Consider the following 20,634-nt stretch of genomic DNA (forward strand, 5'->3'; position numbering starts at 1 on the left):
TTTCAAAATGAAACAAGGGCACCGCGACGCGAAGCATCCCCTCGTGACATGACTTGTTGTAGGGGGAAATGCATTTTTTTGGAAAATGCATGTACAATTATAAGATCAAAATTCATTAGATCAAAATATATATGACACAACTATTTCTAAAAAACACTTTGAATTCATTATATCTATTATATCCTCATACCCAAGCTTTGTGGTTTATAAATTAAGGGGAGGGGGGGGGGGGGGGGTACATGTACGTGGTTACACAGTTTTCCTATTCCTTGCAGAAACTAAACATATGTACACATATGCTTTAAAGTTAAATTATTTAGATTCATTAAGTGACATTCACTTTTATATAAGCATACATAAACGATCCGTAAATATTATGAAACGAAAGTGAAGATATAGCGATCTGAAGTCTGCTCTGATGGACAATTCTAGTTGCCTGTGGTATGTCAACCCATAGTAGTAGATATGCAGCCATTATTAAACATTATGAAACAATCTTCGCGTGATAAATGTGCGATATCTGTCGAAGACTCCTTTGAATTTTGGACTAGTTCTAATGTAAATAATACGAGAAAATTTGTCCGAAAGTCGACTGCTTGTTTCGATGGCAATCGGATGACTTTAATATCTTGCCCGCTTCAACTTTTACTTATGGGCAATCTTCTAACCCTCCAATACTACAGAACATTTGGTTATATTTTACCGTTATTAAGGTGGCTCTATACACCCACAGTTTATTCTAATTTTCAATAGAAGACCACAAAACATATACTTATCAAATATTAAAATGACGATAGGGATACTATAGGTATTTTAAAAGAATTTTTTAATGTTTTTTCGCGTTTTTGTAAAATATTTTTTAAAAAGACAGCTATCAACAAATTGAGAGAAATTATTTTGTCATATGATGGGTATTTCCTTCGGACGCATAAAAAAATATATATCACTTCTTAACATTCAAAAATGTTATTATTGCAATTTTTTTTAGTATTTCCCCAAAACATATTTTTTCATATTTTCTTACTCTGTTGACAATTCATCTGAAAAAGTTGCTTGATGTTATAAGAAAATGTATTTTAATAAATGTGACATAAAAAATTGAATGAAAACCATTGCAAATAAACACAAAAAATATTTTAAATTTTATTTGGTATGAAAGTTCCTCATGTAAGGGTTATCGTTCCTAAGTCCCAAGACCCAAACACCTTGAGGACTTTTCATTTCTGAGTTGAAGAAAATTTCCTAAATATAATGTTGGAATGATAAATACATACACCTGTTTAGAATTTTCTTTCACGGTATTCAACCAAAAAATACGTTTTAGAAGTTTTTGGAAAGTTAAAAAATTTATTGTTCTCAACGGGAATCGAACTCATGACCTAATGGTTTGTAGTGAATCCACTAATCCACTGCGCTACGGTGTAACATATCGATGATGCTAAAGAAACTCTTTAAAAATTTATACTTGATTTTATTGTTTATTTTGATAAATAATACCACACAACGTGAAGGTGTCACAAACCAAATTACTTGTAAGTAATGAATTTTCCAGTTATCAAATTAAATCTATCCATTTAACAAATTTTTCAAAATAGCGGTTCCCATACAATTCACCTCAGTTAAATCAGCCAGTACCGGAAATGCATGTTTCCAGATTTACTTTTTTGCGTACTGCGTCATCAAAAAGTGGTGTATAGAGCCACCTTAAATTAGAATCCCAAAAAAATCAAGATGTTGATTTGAACTGCATACGGTAGCGATTTACTTAAAGTTGTACATAAAATTACCGGAAATGTCTATTTTCACGTCGTATATAAAATTCATGTTTTAACTTCGCTTTTTTACGATAATTTAAAAAAAATATTGAATCAATTGACTTGAAAATCAATAGGGTTTATCCTTTTACTATGCCAAAGAAGTGTTAAAGTTTAATGAATATTTATTAGAGGGTTTTCTTGGAATTTTGCTAAAGAGCTGACAATGGACACACACACACATACATACACACACACGCACAGCAGCGATGCCATATCCCCCTCGCAGCAAGTTGCGCGAGGGGATAATAAAAATGTTAACACACAGCTGGCCAAGCATTGGTGTTCTTTAACAAAATGTTAAGATAGTATATACTAGGATTTTCATACAGTTGTTCCAACATTTTAAAAAATGATGACTAGCATTTGAATACGGTCATTCCACACATTAACCCAGCTCATCAAACATCAAACAACCACATATAGCTACCCGTATACACGATACCTTACGGTAACAATGACTGAACTTGTTGGCACAACTGGCTATACATATACATGTGCCGTAACCTTACGTGTGTAAACTAATACTCATGGTAAGATTAAACTACGTAATGTTTAACTATGACGTCATGTTGAGTAAGAATACACAGGGTAAAATCAAAAATTTATTACAAGAGTGATATCTACTGCATATAGAGATAAAGATGTGATAAAATATAGTTATTATATAATCATATTAATCTGTATTCAAATAAAATACAGGTAAATACATTTATGTAGTTCAGTATCGAAAATATGCGGAAGCATATGTAAAATATCAATAAAAAGAGTGCAAAACCAGTGAAATTGCCACAGTAACGTATCATTGTTTGCTAGTCAGTCCTTCTAACCATAAGGTGGACGTACTTCAGTGAATAACTCTGAGACCTCCAGTATTTATACGTTATTCCCCGAGCTCCCTGTGTGTTCTCTCCCCACAAGTAAAGGCCATTAGGGTTGGCACAGTGGCAGCTATTATGCCACCAGCCAGATTTGAACTGATTTGCACAGTGATTTATTGTGACATCGTTATCCTGATTCCAAGTAGAAAACATCATGTTGTTGACTGGTTGTAGTTCCTCTGTGAAACAGTCATCTACAAAGTTGATTATAACCCAGTTAAACAAGATTTACATTTAAAAAGCACAACTTACTTTAAATTTAGGAGTTTGTGAAAAATAAAATTATGATAATTCACATAAAAGTTACCTACAAAATATAGTCATCGATGATAATATGCATACCATCAGATGATAGTAAAATAGACACATGTAACAATATTTAAAAAAGCTTTGAGAAACTTTTGAGTGAACGAAAACAATCTCTCACCAACATCTCCCGAGAAGCCCGACAACGTGACGGTGTATTTGGTTGATTCGTCTCCTACGTTGAAACTGCTGTACTTGACGTAACGTGTCTGGTTGTCAAAGTCCTCCATGTCCATCCTCATCTCATACGTCCCCTGACTCAGCAGGTGGTGTAGTTTGTCATTGCCTGGCAATACAAATATATATAACACAGAAATGCCTGATTGCAACGAAAATTAGGGCAGTTAGACGTTTTACAGGAGGTTAACGTGCCGTAAAGGTCAATATAGACCATAATAAGATATATATAGGAATCTCATATCAATATTTAATTAAGTTTTAAAAAAAAATATTGTAATAATGATCACCCCCTGCTCAAATTATTTCAAATAGACTTTGAATTAAACCTATAATTCTGGCAAAACGATGGCTAGTTTACATGTTTTATATAATATATGAATGAGTCTCTTCTTTACAGATGAGATCATCTGATATCGTATTACAGATGACGTAGTTGTATATGGTTCATTACGTAGTTGTATATGGTTCATGACGTAGTTGTATATGGTTCTTAAAGAATAAAACTATCAGCGTTTAAACTGAGTGATGTCACTTATTTATCATGATGAATACCCTGTAATACAGAGAAAATTATAAAGAGAAAATTTAACAAAAGAAAATGCTCCTCCATTAATAAATAATTCTAAATGTTTTAAACAGAAAAATCATTTTCTCCCTCGATACTTATAACGATTGAGCTAAATTTAAAGAGAATTAAAGCATTTTAATTCATTTGATTTATTTTGTCACTTAAAAAGTATAAAACAGGCCCATGAAAATGTTTGAGGCATTGTGTAATGCGTATAGTTTTTATTTAATTCTGAGTGAATCTGTAGATATTGAACAGATTTTTTTAGAAGCATCAAAAATATTAATAAAAGAACGAAAGAAAAAATTGCGGAAGAAAGGGAGATAGAAGGTGTCTGCGTAAACACCGCACAAATATACGTTGTAAAATCAACACACCGCACATACTAGTACATGTTTCAAGATCAACACATTTGAAGAATTGTTTCTTCAAATAAAAATAATTAAATTAAATGGTAACATATTTGTCAATTTGAAAAGGAAACACAGACTTTAACAGTGAATCGAATGGGGCAGCATGATGCCTATGAGCTGTTTAGGAAAAAAAGAACTCATAGGGAATAACAGGAACGTGCAAAGGATAAACAATCGGTTTTCTTTGAATTTGACAATTTCATTAAAACATATTGAAACAAAGCATATGCACATGCATATATTTGTATGTAGATCTATAACTAAAATCACTTATTCATCAGTCTTTAAACTGAAATTGTACACGCTGTCAAATGGAAAAAATATAAACGCATATTATTTAATTTAGTGAGAGAGAATAAACATTGTTGATTATTGTATAATTAAGTTTTGAGATAAAATAATTTTTTTTTATCTACTGGAAAATGACATGGATGTTTTTTTTTCTACAAAGCTTTATAAGGCGATTTGGTCTTACTGACGGTATCAGTAAGGGAGGTCAGCCGCGTATGTCGATGTTCCTTTTCCCAATTTAGTAATTTTGATCGATTTTAGCGCTGATATTTTGCATAAAATATATAAAAACAAAACAACGCCAATCTTATTAAATATTAAATCTAAAGAAATCATTCCCATATAGAACACGATATGGTCAGGGTATCGTTTCATATGACCTCTCAATTTACAACTCATGTTCCCCTTGCCTCAAAGATGCATCATACTAAATATGTAAAGATTTGGCCAATTAGGTTCTAAGGGTCGAGTAAACTATAAATTAATGTTCAATTGTTAACAAAGGACGACTGACGAAAAGCAATCGCAAAAAGCCTTAGCGACTCATATGATTTAATAAATTCAAATTTTCATTCTATAAAACTATATTTTAAATATTTCCGTGAGATATCATAATGCATTGACCATCAATTCAACAATCAAAATACAGCTCTTTAAAATGTGACTACCTATTTAATTGAAAGAGCTGTATTTTTATTGTTCTAATGAAGGTCAATGCATTATCATTTCTCATTATAATATCATACAATTAATATTACAGTTTGGGCTCACTCTGCGCTTTCACAAAGTTTTCAATTTTTAGTTTCACACCAGCCAAATAATATTACATACATTGGTCCAATCTATTCTTTAAACCAGAAAGGCTTTAATAAGACAGTTGTTAGAAACATAGATGAAATATACATAAACATACCTAGCCAAAGCATAAGACATACATACCTAGCCAAAACATGACATACATACCTAGCCAAAACTTAAGACATGCATACCTAGCCAAAACATGACATACATACCTAGCCAAAGCATAAGACATACATACCTAGCCAAAGCATAAGACATACATACCTAGCCAAAGCATAAGACATACATACCTAGCCAAAGCATAAGACATACATACCTAGCCAAAGCATAAGACATACATACCTAGCCAAAGCATAAGACATACATACCTAGCCAAATTATAAGACATACATACCTAGCCAAAGCATAAGACATACATACCTAGCCAAAACTTAAGACATGCATAGCTAGCCAAAACATGACATACATACCTAGCCAAAGCATAAGACATACATACCTAGCCAAAGCATAAGACATACATACCTAGCCAAAGCATAAGACATACATACCTAGCCAAAGCATAAGACATACATACCTAGCCAGAGCATAAGACATACATACCTAGCCAAAGCATAAGACATACATACCTAGCCAAAGCATAAGACATACATACCTAGCCAAAGCATAAAACATACATACCTAGCCAAAGCATAAGACATACATACCTAGCCAAAGCATAAGACATACATACCTAGCCAAAGCATAAGACATACATACCTAGCCAAAGCATAAGACATACATACCTAGCCAAAGCATAAGACATACATACCTAGCCAAAACTTAAGACATGCATAGCTAGCCAAAACATGACATACATACCTAGCCAAAGCATAAGACATACATACCTAGCCAAAGCATAAGACATACATACCTAGCCAAAGCATAAGACATACATACCTAGCCAAAGCATAAGACATACATACCTAGCCAAAACATGACATACATACCTAGCCAAAGCATAAGACATACATACCTAGCCAAAGCATAAGACATACATACCTAGCCAAAGCATGACATACATACCTAGCCAAAACATAAGACATACATACCTAGCCAAAGCATAAGACATACATACCTAGCCAAAGCATAAGACATACATACCTAGCCAAAGCATAAGACATACACACCTAGCCAAAACATAAGACATACATACCTAGCCAAAACTTAAGACATACATACCTAGCCAAAGCATAAGACATACATACCTAGCCAAAACTCAGAACTCAAATTTCCAAATCCATTCTTGTAATCTGTCCAAGTTCGGTAGAAATCCTCCGAACCATCTTGACGACGTTGGAACACCTTAAATAAACGTGTCACAGAAAATTAACTATTTGTTCTATATGTTAATGTAACTTGTAAACTTTGTTTTATTTCCTTTTTTTAAATACGTCGTTTACGTGTAATAAATAAACATGATATATTACAACATAAATTTTTGTTCTTGATGTAATAAAAATACGTGTTAGTGTAACGAAAAAAAAATCTTTAAAATTTGTCATTACTGTCCATCCCCCACCATCTTTCTCCATGTCACAGAAAACTGTCACGTGACCTAGGTATGGTAGACGCACTCTGTACAGTCCACTAGGCAGGCCACAGTTGATGTTGTGAAGTGATGTACAATCAATGGGACTTGCATTATCTAATAAAGTGCAGTTTATATTAGCTTTAAAGATCAATTGCTAACTCTTTTGATATATCATAAAACCAACACGTTCAATGATTGAAAGACTGGTATAACAATTAGTATATTACTAGATGATATCCCGCGCAATCGCAGGTATTAACACATAAATATGATAAAATGTTAATATGTTGAACCATATTTTTTTGTTCATTGTTGTACATGTATATATACCGTGTCCGATTTTTTTTTAACCTTTTCTTTAGAATAAAAATAACAAATCTAAACTGAAATTGATGTTATATACGTGGCAATAATTGTTAATTGTTTTTGTTGCAGGATTGAAAAGACTTTTTAAAATTTTTATTTCAAACCAGCGAGTAGGTATTTAGTGCGTCGTATCTCTTAATTTTGTTCTTTAGTTAACATAACATTATAATTTTTATCACTGTTCCAAATAAAAATTTCAGATAAAAGATGTTTTAAAAAACAATTGGGAGCCCCCCCCCCCTCCCCCTTTCATTCCTTAATCAACTTCCCCGTTTTATGCATAACAAATCTGTTCATTGTTTACGAATTAATGTCTAAGGTTTACTACCAATCTTTCATAATATAAAAATGTATGAATTAAAAAAAAACTCGCTAAAGTAGACATATTTATTTGCATATTTTAAACCAAGGTCGTCAGTAACTCGTCCCTAGAATTCAATTCTAGCTTACAGACAACATCATACAAATGTTGAGATCCCAAAGATGTAAGCAGTTACTCTGTTGCAGGCATATTATAGCTTATTTGCAAAATGTCTTAAATTATATGTATATATTTGTTTCGTTTGGAAAGTGTGAACTTTTGATAAAGATGTCGTTATTCAACAATTGATTACACAGAAAACGTAAATTGGTATTATGAAATGTGTATGATAATCAAAGTTTTTACAGTACCGATCAAACCAACCTAACACAACTGTGAATCCCTACTAAACTCTTAGTTTACTTTATGGGTTTATTGGGGTTTATTCCGGGTTTACTTACTAAAAATTTGTGTCCAGTTGAGGTTAACTTTGGGTGCACTCGGGGTTTACTTTAGGTTTTCTCGGAGTTTGCTTTTGGGGTACTTTTTAAACATTGAAATGTAAAGCAGACCCGTCTTTCGTCTAATTATCTTACTGCCTTTAAATCCCACCCCTTGTATATTCCAAATACACATGTAACGTCTACTTTAGGGGTCTACATCTGATCGGGATTTACTTTGGGTTTATTCTAGTTCCACTCTAGTAGAACCCGGAAGTAAACCAAAGGCTTTGCCTTTTATTTGGCCTGATCTGATCGGTACTGTATATGTTAGTAAGTCAATATAAGTATAATATTGAGTTTAAAAAGAGGTTTTGTTTCTTGGATTACATTTGATACATACTAAAAACTTAAGGCAATTTCTGTGTTGAATGTCTGTCAAATGTTACATGTACACTATTTTTTAAGAGCAAAAACTGTAAAAGGATGCTTGGAATGCCGACTCCAGTGAGGTTGTTTCTGTGATTATATGAATCAAATAGAGGATCTAATACATTTACCAAGTAAACCAACAACAATCTGTTTAATATTGTTTTAATAAATATATGTATTGAATGAACTTAATAAGTTCGCAGTAATGTAATGAAAGACAACTGACCACGAATACAATGGACTTTTTTACTGGAGAGCGTCACACACAGATCGTCAGTAGAGCATGACATGCATTCATCTGGAGCACGGTCAGTCTACAAGAGAATCACGGTAGTTGATATCAGGGAAAAGGGATAGAGAGGGACCTTGTTAAGATAAACGGGTTATCTGAAGCTTTCCCTAATATTTCCTCGATCCAATGAAAAGTGATCAGAACGCTCGCAAACACTTGCTATGCAAAACACGCCCAAATTGAACATCATATGCTGAAATTGATTGCGATTTGTTTTATAGTGTGATTTTTCGCGATACCATGATCATATATCACATTTGAAATTTGTACTATTTAAAAATTAAAACTGTCAACATCGAAGTACACTGTACATTAGGCATACTATTTGTTACAATGACATAATCATTATGCAATATGGTATTGCATTAAATCTCATTTCCGACTCGAAATTTGAGACATATATAGATAAAGACAACATTTTGCATATCAGAGCAAATAATTTTATATAAATGTTATTTGTGCATCATGTAAGGCACATTTTAAATTTAGGACAGAGAGAGACAAATAGAGAGAGGAAGAAAGAGAGAGAGAGAACTTACCTGATCAAGGGAGAAAAATATAAAGACAGAACTTACCTGATCGAGTTCAATTCGAACATAATCAAGTTTGGGTTCCGTTTCGTTGATGGCCGACACGAGTTCGCAAAGTAGTTCCTGTTTCTGGTAGTTGACTCCCCGACACAGCTTGGGTCTGTGTCTACATTCCCGGACACACTGCTGTTGTCCAATCATCCCCACCACCCCTACCACAGGACCACGATACCTCTCACCAGGAACAACCGCGGATGTCGCTCCTTCGGTTAATGATACCAAACAAAGCTGTACTGTTGTAAATGCCACTGCATTCATAGTATTACTAACCAAAAAGCCAACCATGCTGTTTTATTATAAAACTAAATGTAAACAAATAGACGATACTTCTGTTTTCTTTGCTCTGCTTAGATATTACATATACTAGTTATAGTGCAGTGCGTTATGTAATAACTTGCGAAAAAATTGATTTTCCTCATTGCTTTTGTAGAAATTAATTAAATATAGTAGGGAGTTCTCTAGAACAACTGTCGTTAAAGGGTTGGGAATATTAGATCAGGAAGCACACGACCAGAAATCCTCTTTAAGGAATGATCAACGTCGCCAACAGGATGTGATACTTTATTCATGTTCCTCTGTGTCACGGTTCTGTTTTCAAAATATTTGAAGCCACTCTCGCTTTAATCTGTTTTTTGTTGTTTTTATCAAATATTCTCATAAGAAATCATGCAAAGACTGAAATTTGCAAACGTTTTGAAGGATCGAAGTATTCACATCAATTCATGGCTTATTACCTGTTATAGAAAACTCTCGTTTGTTAAAGTTATGTAATCAATGAAGTTTTATCGATATTAACAAAAGACTATCAGAACCCCATGCACACAACATATTACTATTTGTGAAATTCCCAAAGTGTAGCCTGTTTTAATTTAAGGTAAATTTCAATGTAACTATGACCTGAGGCTAACTTATTAGAAAGCGTGTTCTTTCGAGTTAATCCGATGAATTGTTATTTACGTTTTAGAAAGGTACCAGCAAACTATCTATTTGGATTATAGACGATGGAAAAATCTTGCAGTTTGACTAGAAAAGTCATTTTTCTTTTTCTTTTAATTACATGTATCCCCGAAAGCAGGGGTAAGGCTCTTCAAATTTAGAGGTTGTTTGTTCTAATGTTTCACCTGTTTAACACACTAACCCCATTTGGAAAGTGTAAATAATTATTAGTGTTCATGCCTTGTTCAAAACAAAAGAGCTACACAGACTTTGTTTCAATCGACCATCGATGATGAAACTAAGAATTATGTGATATTGATAAAGAAAAACGTCTCTGTAAGATAAGTCAATCAATATGAAAATGTGTAGTATTTGTCACCGTAGGGCAGGGTCATCGACAAACAGCACTTGGTTGCCTGAAGCTAACTACAATAATGTAGTGCGGGGGTAATTCACCTCTGCAAAGATTTGAACTGAAATTGTACATAAATGATAATTACATTTGCATTTCTTACCTGAGCACAAACATGGTAGTTATGTTTGGCATAGATATAAATATATCCAACAGTTTCAAGTATAATCCATATATCGGGATTTATTGTGTATGTCAACAATACAAGTTGATTATTGTGTGTGAAAGTACTCTGCATAATTTGGCAAGTATAGCTATTAGTGAAATATAATACATTTTTTTATTAAGTACAACTTTCACAAAAAAGAACAGATACAAGTGATATAGCAGTTTTTTATCTTGTATAACAATCGACCAGTTTTCTCAAAAATTCAATATTGTTTTTAAAGATCTATTTCTTTTTGTTTAATAGCATTGAACATGCTTCAATTTCCACACAACTGACTCTTAAAATGTAACTTGTAAAACTTCACAAAACTTTTATAAAAAATTAATTATAATAACCTTGTCACATACACCATGTATTTTTATTGCGATTAGCGTTCAGAAAAATATTTAGTTGACATCCCAGACAAAAACAACCTGCCGATTGGCTCAGCGTTTTCCTAAAAACAGTGCCAGAATGTCATATTGAAGTTATTTGTCTAACCTGTAAATCAGATGTTTTCCTTGGTATAAAACATGAAGGAAGCATAAAGAAAATGCTTGCTCCATATAACAATTTAACCGATAATCACAACAGAGTTCTAAAATGAATAATCAAAAATTAAAGAACGATAACTCAAATTCTAACAATGAACAGTTTCCAATGTTTAACACATTTATTTTAGGTCTAAAACTGAAATTTTCCTTTCAACATTCAAAATGTTAACAAACGCTTTGTTTTCATAGCAAAGAATTGCAAGGTCTGTAACTCGCTTATAACCCACCGAATCACGCTATAATTAGCGTTGCCTATTAAAAATGCCTTACGAAAGCATTGTAAACATTAAAATCGTAAAAAGAATTTTTGACCACAATCGTGACCATGCCCTTTTAGATATCTAAAATGATATCCAATGAAAAATGAACATAAGAGTTCAGAAATGTTTGTAAGTATGTTTGCATGTTTTTGTTTTATATGTGTCTTTGTATTATTTAAACACCTGTTTAGTATGTTATGGGCTGCATATATAGTGATATAAAGAGGTAGATGTTGAGGGCGATGACGTAACTATTAGGGTCTCTTAGAAGGTATTTTTAGAAAAGTAAATATATAGAGGTCGTGTTCTCATTGGAGGATTGAATATAGAGGTGATGACCTAGTTAATGTTGAGGCTTTATAGATGGGACTTTTCAGAACAGTTCATTTATAGAGATCGTGTTCTCATTGGTTATTTTTAGAAAAGGCGGTTGAATATACATATTTAGTGAGCATGCGTAAAAATAGTAGGTGATCCTATGGTTTGTGTGCATGCGTTGTAGTATTGATAACGTAAAAAGATGATATTAAGCAATACGTGAATTTTATTCAAAAAATAGATGGATTTGGATGACCTGTTTTGAGCACACATTAAAAGAAAGAGTATACGTACGTGTGCACAGAGAGATATATTTTAATAAAAATAATTAAAGTAATAAATGCGGTGATGTAGCATGCGCACTTGAACATTAAAAAGGGGGTGTATTAAAAAAAGTTTAAGGAATATTTTTAGGAAAAGCTACAATTTTTTAAATCATTTTTCAAAATACCCTTAACTCCAAACGATTTAACTCCTTCGGTTGCGGTAAATGGGTGGGATACTGCCTTTCCAATCCCTGATCATGAAGACTGGGATTGGGAAATAGCAATGGATCCCTATCCTTCTGGGAGGTTGAGGGACATTGATGGTAGATTTGTCTACATGTTCGATTATACGTACGAACAGTACTTAAAAAATCTAGAAGAAGAAGAGAAAGAAGTAAAAGAAGAAGCTAAGGAGAAGAAGGAAGAAGAAGTTAAGACAGAAGAACAGGAGCTTCTTTGAAGCTGAAATATTCCAACGGTCGCTTTTAACGGCCACCAATTTTTTTCTCGAAAAGATGTCTCTAATACAATGAAACGTGTGCATTAGGGGAAAAGTATTATTCGAATACAGTTGGTGAAAAGGTTTTTATTTTCCACCTAATGTACTTTATAATGAAAGACTTTTCTTGACAACCTACAGTTAGTTTTTTCATATGCTTAATTAGTTAAGTTTGTGATAATAACCTGTAGGAAGCAAGAAAAATGAAGGAAAAAAATAACGGAGATTATAATATGTTTCTATAAAAAAAAAAGTAAAATGATGTTTAATATTTTTATGTAACTTTTTTTTAAAAAACATAAGTATTAATCGAATATGTTTTATATATAGAACATACTCGCTATCATTTGTTATAATGTCTAAAAAAAATAAGTGAATGGTATTGCATAAACGTGATGAAATAATGATGACCTTATACGTATTTTTTACAAAGAATATTTTTAGAAATGATAAATACAGACATCTATTTAAGGCAACATTTCTTTTTTGAGATAAAGGCATTTTTTCATTTCACATCTAGACATCAGTGAAAAAGATAAGTTTTTTTAAAATACATGATGTAAGATTTGTTTGCCTTTGCATTACTGAGAAATAACCGTGAAAATTGAGCACCTGAAAAAATTCTTGCCCGCTTATCGTTCTTGATTTTGTGGATTTATGACGTCACACAGACCCACCGATGTAATCAATGCATTAAAATTAGTGTAATTTTACAGTAGTCTATCGATTAAATTTTAGTAATTTTTGCATATATGAACGTGTCTTCCTTTTCAAATGAGATCATTTGATTTCGTAGTAACCTACAGATGACTTAGTTTTAATTGGTCTTTAATGAATAAATCGAATATCAGCTTCTCACCAGAGTAAAATCATTAAGAAGATCCCGTGCTGCGGTGGAAATTTAACGAAAGAAATGCTCCAACATTAACAGCTGATTAATGAAATATCCTTATCCTTTTGAGAAAGAAACATCATTTTCTTCTTCGGTACGTATAATGATTGAGGTACATTTAAAAGGAATTAAAGCATTTTAATTGTTTTGATTTATTTTGTCACATAAAAAAGAATAAGGCAGGCCAATGAAAATGTTTGAGGCATTGTGTACATAGTTTGTATTTTAGAGCTGCTATAAAATGCCGCAAAATTATTCTTAAATTTCATTTTGAAATAATATAAATTTCTGACTTGTAGCAATATCTCTAGAAAATACTTTGTGTACACGTGTATTAACGTTTTATCAAATTAGATCGCGGAAAAAATGGCATTTAAGGATTTAGAAATGTATTGGTAAAATAAATCGGTTGTTTGATAAAAACGAATGTGAAGATAATCATCAGATTTTATTCAGAACAAGCATTAATATTGATAATAAAATGAAAGAAAACATTGCGGAAGAAAGTGAGATAGAAGGGATCTGTGAGTAAACACCGCATGTATACACGTTGTAAAATAAAAACACCGCACATACAAGTACACGTTTTAAATACAAACATATGAAGACATTTCTCTTAGACTAAAAGTAATTAAATGGTAACATATTTGTGAATTTGAAAGCGAAACAAACAATATAATCGTGAAGCGAATGATGCACAATGAGGCCTATAAGTTGTTTAGAAAAAAAATCTTAATGAACGTGCAAATGGGAAAAAACGATCAGTTATTTTTTAATTTGTCAATTTTATTAAAAAGATCGAAATAAAACTTATATACATGCATATATTAAAATTATATAATACTTGCATGTGGATCTATGAAGAAAATCATTCATTTTCCGTGCAGTCTCGAAACTGAATATGTACACGCTATTTAATATAAACGCACACGATTTCATTTCTTGAGAGAAAAAATACTGACGTGGTTGATTATTGTATAATTATACAAGTTTTTATATAAAATAGTATTTATTTTCTTTTAAAATGCTGCAAAATGACATGGATATTTGTATTCACAACATAGCTTTATAAGGCTATTGGGTCTTACTGACGTCATAAGCAAGGGAGGTAAGCCGCGTAAGTCAATGTTCATTTTCCCGATTAAGTGATTTTGATCGACCGTGGTGCTTACAGTTTGCATTAAATATAAAAAAAACAATGTCAGTCTTATTGAATAGGCACTTATGAACTCATTCCCGTATATAACTCAATATGGTATGGATATCGTTTCATATGACCTTTAATGATGAGAAAAGAAAGGTAACTCTACAAACTATACATGCACTGCGAAAAATTTCTCTTAATCCAATAAATACATAATATCCTCAAGTTCTTCATCAATGTTATTAAATCTTGATTGTAACTCTGTTAAACGTCTTTCAATTTCTTCCTTCTCTTCTTTTAACTCTTCTTGTCTTTGAATCATCTTCTTCAATAAACTATTGTCAATGTAAATTTACATTTCTTCTTGTTCTTCTGTTTGCTCCTCTTCTTCTTCTTCATTCTTCTCCTCTTCATCTACTTATTCCTCATCTCTTAGCTGCTCTAGGTCCTCACAAGAAGTACCCACTTCTTTGGTAGATTTTCAGGGGCGATTGGGGTTACTGTAATGATATAAAAAAAATGCTTTAAAATAGGGGTTCCATGCTACATAAGTTTATATTTTGTGTTTAAAAATTAGTGAAAATTACACAAGGATAAACATAAGGTAGAAAAAATGTTTATATTTTTATTGGAGGTCTAGGATGGTCTAGATTTGTATAAAAAGTTTTCTTTCTCTTTTTTCTCTTTAGTATAATTATTATACTAGTATTTTTTTAAATTTGCTTTAAATAAAACACCATACATGAATGCGAGATGTATAGAAAGACTGCTATTTTCTGTGAGATGAACGGAAAGACTGCTATTTTCTGTCAAGTCACTTCTAAAAAAAACAATTAAAAGGCTAAAAAAAGACATAAATAAATGAAATAAAATCTGCACATATGTAAAAAAAAACTACTTATATGATAATTACTTCCATCTTTTGGGGAGTAAAATTAACTTGTTCAGTTCTGGTGAAATCAAAGTACTATAAGTACTGAAAGCCGGGCTTTAAGGTCACAAATTACACTTCAATGAAATATTTTATTTGTAGAGGGTATCAAAACAGTTGTAAAAGAGACTTTTAACAATGATGTTAATAATGTGCTTGGTGCAACACAAGGGAAAAAAATATTAAGACACATTTTGTTCAAGTAGAGAACACAATTAGCTACAGCTGTAGATCTTGGACTAATTATTCAACTTGATATATTTACATTTTATAAAAGAAGTGACGATGTTTGAATTCTAGATATGTATTTGATATAATGTTCTTCGGAATATTTTTTTATTCAAATTGGATATTTTATATGCCTTTGCATTTAATAATTGCCAAGAGAGGTAGGCTTTCCATAGTATTACTTTTACCCTCGCAACAAGTAGAAAAACTACAACAAACGATTTTTTAAACAGTTTATTTACAAAATTATCTTCAAAGTAATCGAACAGAAAAAATGCAAGTCAAAAAACTGGCAGAATCACAAATATTGGAAATATGTAGTAAATCTGAAGAAATTCTTTTTTTTTTTTTTTTACATTTTTTTTTGGTTAAATTCAAGCAAGTAGTTTCTTGTGGATGAAGAGAGCAAAATTACACTGTTTTCAAAGGCATGGTTAACATTCAAAACAAAAATGAATTTCTGTTTTACAATATGTTTTACTTGTAGATTAAGTAGAGATTAGTTTGTTCATAAGAGGACATAGTTGCGATTTTATTCTCATTATTATCAATCCTGAGCATGTACACATAATGGCTGTGATCTCATCATTATCAATCCTAAGCATGTACACATAATGAGAGTGTTATCATTATCAATCTTAAGCATATACACATAATGAGAGTGTTATCATTATCAATCCTGAGCATATACACATAATGGCTGTGATCTCATCATTATCAATCCTAAGCATATACACATAATGTGTGTGTTCTCATCATTATCAATACTGAGCATATAGAAATAATGAGTGTGTTCTCATCATTATCATTCCTGAGCATATACAATAATGAGTGTGTTATCATTATCAATCCTGAGCATATACACATAATGTGTGTGTTCTCATCATTATTAATCCTGAGCATATACACTTAATGAGTGTGTTATCATTATCAATCTTAAGCATATACACATAATGAGAGTGTTATCATTATCAATCTTAAGCATATACACATAATGGCTGTGATCTCATCATTATCAATTCTAAGCATATACACATAATGAGTGTGTTCTCATCATTATCATTTCTGAGCATATACACATAATGAGTGTGTTATCATTATCAATCTTAAGCATATACACATAATGAGAGTGTTATCATTATAAATCCTGAGCATATACACATAATGGCTGTGATCTCATCATTATCAATCCTAAGCATATACACATAATGTGTGTGTTCTCATCATTATCAATACTGGGCATATAGAAATAATGAGTGTGTTCTCATCATTATCATTCCTGAGCATATACAATAATGAATGTGTTATCATTATCAATCCTGAGCATATACACATAATGAGTTTGGACTCAGCATTATCAATACTGAGCAAAATTTATCTATCACCATACAAAAGACATTGTACAGTCAAAGAGCCAAGTTATTAAATTTTAAAAATGTTCACTAAAAGGACATTAGAAAACAAAACTAAAGTTTTTCTTCAACATCTGAGCCATGTATCTACTCAATGACGGTTGACACCCCCCCCCCCCCCCCCATAAAAAAAGACAAAAAAATACAACACATATACAAGAACAAATATATACAGATAATGACTATTGTCCCATTATCAGCAATACTGATCAAAGTTCAGCTAGCACCATACAAAACACATTGTACAAAGACACCATCTAACAAAATTAAAAAAAAAATATTGAAAAATTGTACCAAAATTCAATATTCAGAAAACAAATCTAATAAAACCAAGATGAAAAGCATTTCAATACACGGAAACATAATTGGCAGTTTCAATATCTGGAACCTAAGAAAGGGTTACTAAGTTATCCTTGTTGAATGTACAAAGAATGTCTAAATTCTAACAAATACATAAGTATCATGAAAAGGCACATGCATTGTATTATTATGAAAAAACAATGCTTAGTTCAAAATATAATGTACTTAAATGTCTTTTTTTCCAAAATTCACACCACATGAACAAATCTTACACAATCAGTTTAGGTTGGGCATTGAAAAGTTAATGTTTTAGCAATTGTTACAAGAATTGTTATAAGAGTTTTAAGTGTTTCAATTAAATGAAATGAAAACTTCAACACAGATCAAAAAAATATTCAATGTTTGGCACATTAATATTTTGCAAAAATGATTTAAATAGTTAACATGTAAAATTTAAAAGAAAGAAAAAAAAATAGCATCATTAAAATAAAAATACCATGTTAATCATTGAAAGAATGTTGACAATAATCTGAAAAAATGAGAAACAATTTAAGGCATGAAGATAGTGCCAAAACATTTGATCAAGACATGCAAAAGAAAATGTGTCTGAAAAACAAGTGAACACAAAGCAAAATACAAAACAGACCTCTTGTATAAACAAACGGGATGGGATGTTGTGATGATACTAGCAGTAACATGAAGTGTCGCAAATAGTATGGGAATGTATGGCACATTCTGAACACACACAAAAATAAAATCCCATGTATATTCAAGAACCTAAAATTTCATGGCAATCAAATCACTGCCCTTAAATGTACACTGTACTACTAAAGTTGGGCTACACAGGGACAGGAGATACTTTTCAAGGTCTTTTTCTTCACACTCAGGAAAAGCATCCAGGAGGGACTTCACCGGTGCTGTCACAACTCTGTCATCTTTCAGCAACAGGGTTGCAGTGTTCTTGTCCTCAATGCACACAGATTATATCTCCCATTTAACATTTTCTTTTGGGCATTCTGTTTTCTGTTTGAAAAATGAAATAATATTTATTGAACTTTATTATTTACTACAGATTTAAAGATTTGTAGGACATCAGGCAACATTTATATAATGAAAAGTAATAGAAATGTATTATAGAAAGAAAGGCAAACTTACAGTGATTGTTGTCCTGGACGTGGTAGATAAGGATACCTCATTTCTGAAGGTGTTTGCAATGCAGTCAGAGACCTTCACGTAGTCACCTGGTCTGATCAGCTAGATTCCTCCACAGTGCTATCTTGCATTTTTTGGTGGAATCCTCCAAGAAGTTGTGAAAATCATGACCCCCGGGGGTAGGGTGGGGCCACAATGGGGGGGGGGGGGGTCGAAGTTTTACATACGAATATATAAAGTAAATATTTAAAAATCTTCTTCTCAGAAACTAATCAGCTAGCAAAGCTGAGACTTTTGTGGAAGCATCCTCAGGTAGTGTAGATTTAAAGTTGTGAAAATCATGACCCGCGGGGTTAGGCTGGGGCCACAATAGGGGGTCAGTGTTTAACATATGAATATATAGAATAAATCTTTAAAAATCTTCTCCTCAGAAACTAATCAGCCAGCAAAGCTGAAACTTGTGTGGCAGCATCCTCTAGTAGTGTAAATTCAAAGTTAAGAAAATCATGACCCCTGGGGATAGGGTGGGGCCACAATGGGGGGGGGAGGGTCGAAGTTTAACATACGAATATATTGAGTAAATCTTTGAAAATCTTCTTCACATGAAACATAAGACCAGGAAAGCTGAAACGTGTGTGGAAGCATCCTCAGGTAGTGTAGAGTCTATGTTGTGAAAGTCATAACCCCCGGGGGTAGGATGGGGCCCCAAAGGGGGGGGGGTGGCAAAGTTTACATAGGAATATATAGAGTAAAATCTTCAAAAATCTTCTTCTCACTTCTCAGAAACTAATAAGCCAGCAAAGCTGACACTTGTGTGGAAGCATCCTCAGGTAGTGTAGATACAAAGTTGTGAAAATCATGACCCCCGGGCGTAAGTTTGGGCCACAATAGGGGGTCAGTGTTTAACATATGAATATATAGAGTAAATCTTTAAAAATCTTCTTCTTAGAAACTAATCAGCCAGATGATTCTTTATAATTGTTAAGACTTTGGCCCCAGGACAATTCTTTGGCCTCACAAGAAGGTTCAGAGTTTGATGTAGGTTTATATCCCATGTATAAACTATGTTTAAGGATCTTTTTGAGATCTGCAATACATATGATATGATGTGGCCCATGGGCCTCTTGTTTTATTGGGGTTTTTATCACCGACGATGGATATTTATAAAATGTAAATTCTATAATGCACGTTTCAAAATTTATATAAAAAAGTTTTCTTTGTTTTACGAGTTCTAAAAGGCACTTAAAGAATAATCGCATAACCCCCTTACAGACACTCAAAAATTTAAACAAGTGTTGTTTGTTCTACGATACCTACGTTATGTTTGTTTTACGCGATTAAAAAAAAACAAGAGTAAAACTCTGTAATGCTTGGCAATATTATAACCTTTTACTGATTTGTATTACCTCCCTTTGCCAAATCACGTCGTTTAAAAAATATATAAAGATCACGATACATTTTCAATATGAAACTTGTTTTTTTTAATAATTATTAACATGAAGAAGATTTTAATATGACTTAGGAATTCATAAAAAAAATTTAGATTTTAAAAAAAAAATAACGATAGAATTATTAATTTTTGTTCGTATTTTTTTTTTCACTAAAATATTTTTTAAAAAAATTATCTTACCTATCGTGGATTAATTTATTTTCCAACACGTGTGTTTTTTCGTGATTTTCTATGAACTATTAAAATCTTCAAAAATTAAATGACAATATCCACACTGAAACATTTTTAAACTTTCCCTCAAATTGAGTGTCCTCACTGTTCAAAAACTAATTGCAAAATGATTGATTTGTATTTCATAACTATGTTTACAGAAAGTTATACGTAGAAATATTACTGGATATGTGTATTTATGCGTAAAAAACGTCATAGAGATTTTAATTGTTCTCTCCTTAATGTGTTTATAAAAATATATTTGAAAAAGACCATT

General features: G+C 32.1%; 1 protein-coding gene and 1 long non-coding RNA gene across 2 annotated transcripts in view; both read right to left on the minus strand.

Moving 5' to 3' along the window:
- LOC136274014 (uncharacterized) overlaps positions 1 to 20,634 on the minus strand; it is a 278,101-nt gene that overhangs the window by 153,509 nt on the left and 103,958 nt on the right. The window lies entirely within an intron of this gene.
- On the minus strand, positions 2,601 to 9,515 carry LOC105330862 (ficolin-2). The gene is made up of 6 exons (XM_066079986.1): positions 9,231 to 9,515; positions 8,590 to 8,677; positions 6,799 to 6,938; positions 6,499 to 6,595; positions 3,123 to 3,287; positions 2,601 to 2,889 (listed from the first exon to the last, which is right to left on the minus strand). The coding sequence occupies exons 1-6, from the start codon at positions 9,501 to 9,503 to the stop codon at positions 2,627 to 2,629; spliced, it is 1,026 nt and encodes a 341-aa protein (XP_065936058.1). The 5' UTR covers positions 9,504 to 9,515; the 3' UTR covers positions 2,601 to 2,626.

Source organism: Magallana gigas, chromosome 1 (genome assembly GCF_963853765.1).
Source record: "Magallana gigas chromosome 1, xbMagGiga1.1, whole genome shotgun sequence".
Lineage (NCBI taxonomy): Eukaryota > Metazoa > Mollusca > Bivalvia > Ostreida > Ostreidae > Magallana > Magallana gigas.

Coding starts and splice junctions, on each gene's coding strand:
- LOC105330862 (XM_066079986.1), bottom strand. CDS start 9,503: ATGAATGCAGTGGCATTTACAACAGTACAGCTTTGTTTGGTATCATTA. Junction 6,596..6,798: donor AAGATGGTGGGGGATGGACA/GTAATGACAAAT, acceptor CGTTTATTTAAG/GTGTTCCAACGTCGTCAAGA. Junction 3,288..6,498: donor GAGTTCTGAGTTTTGGCTAG/GTATGTATGTCT, acceptor TTGTATTGCCAG/GCAATGACAAACTACACCAC.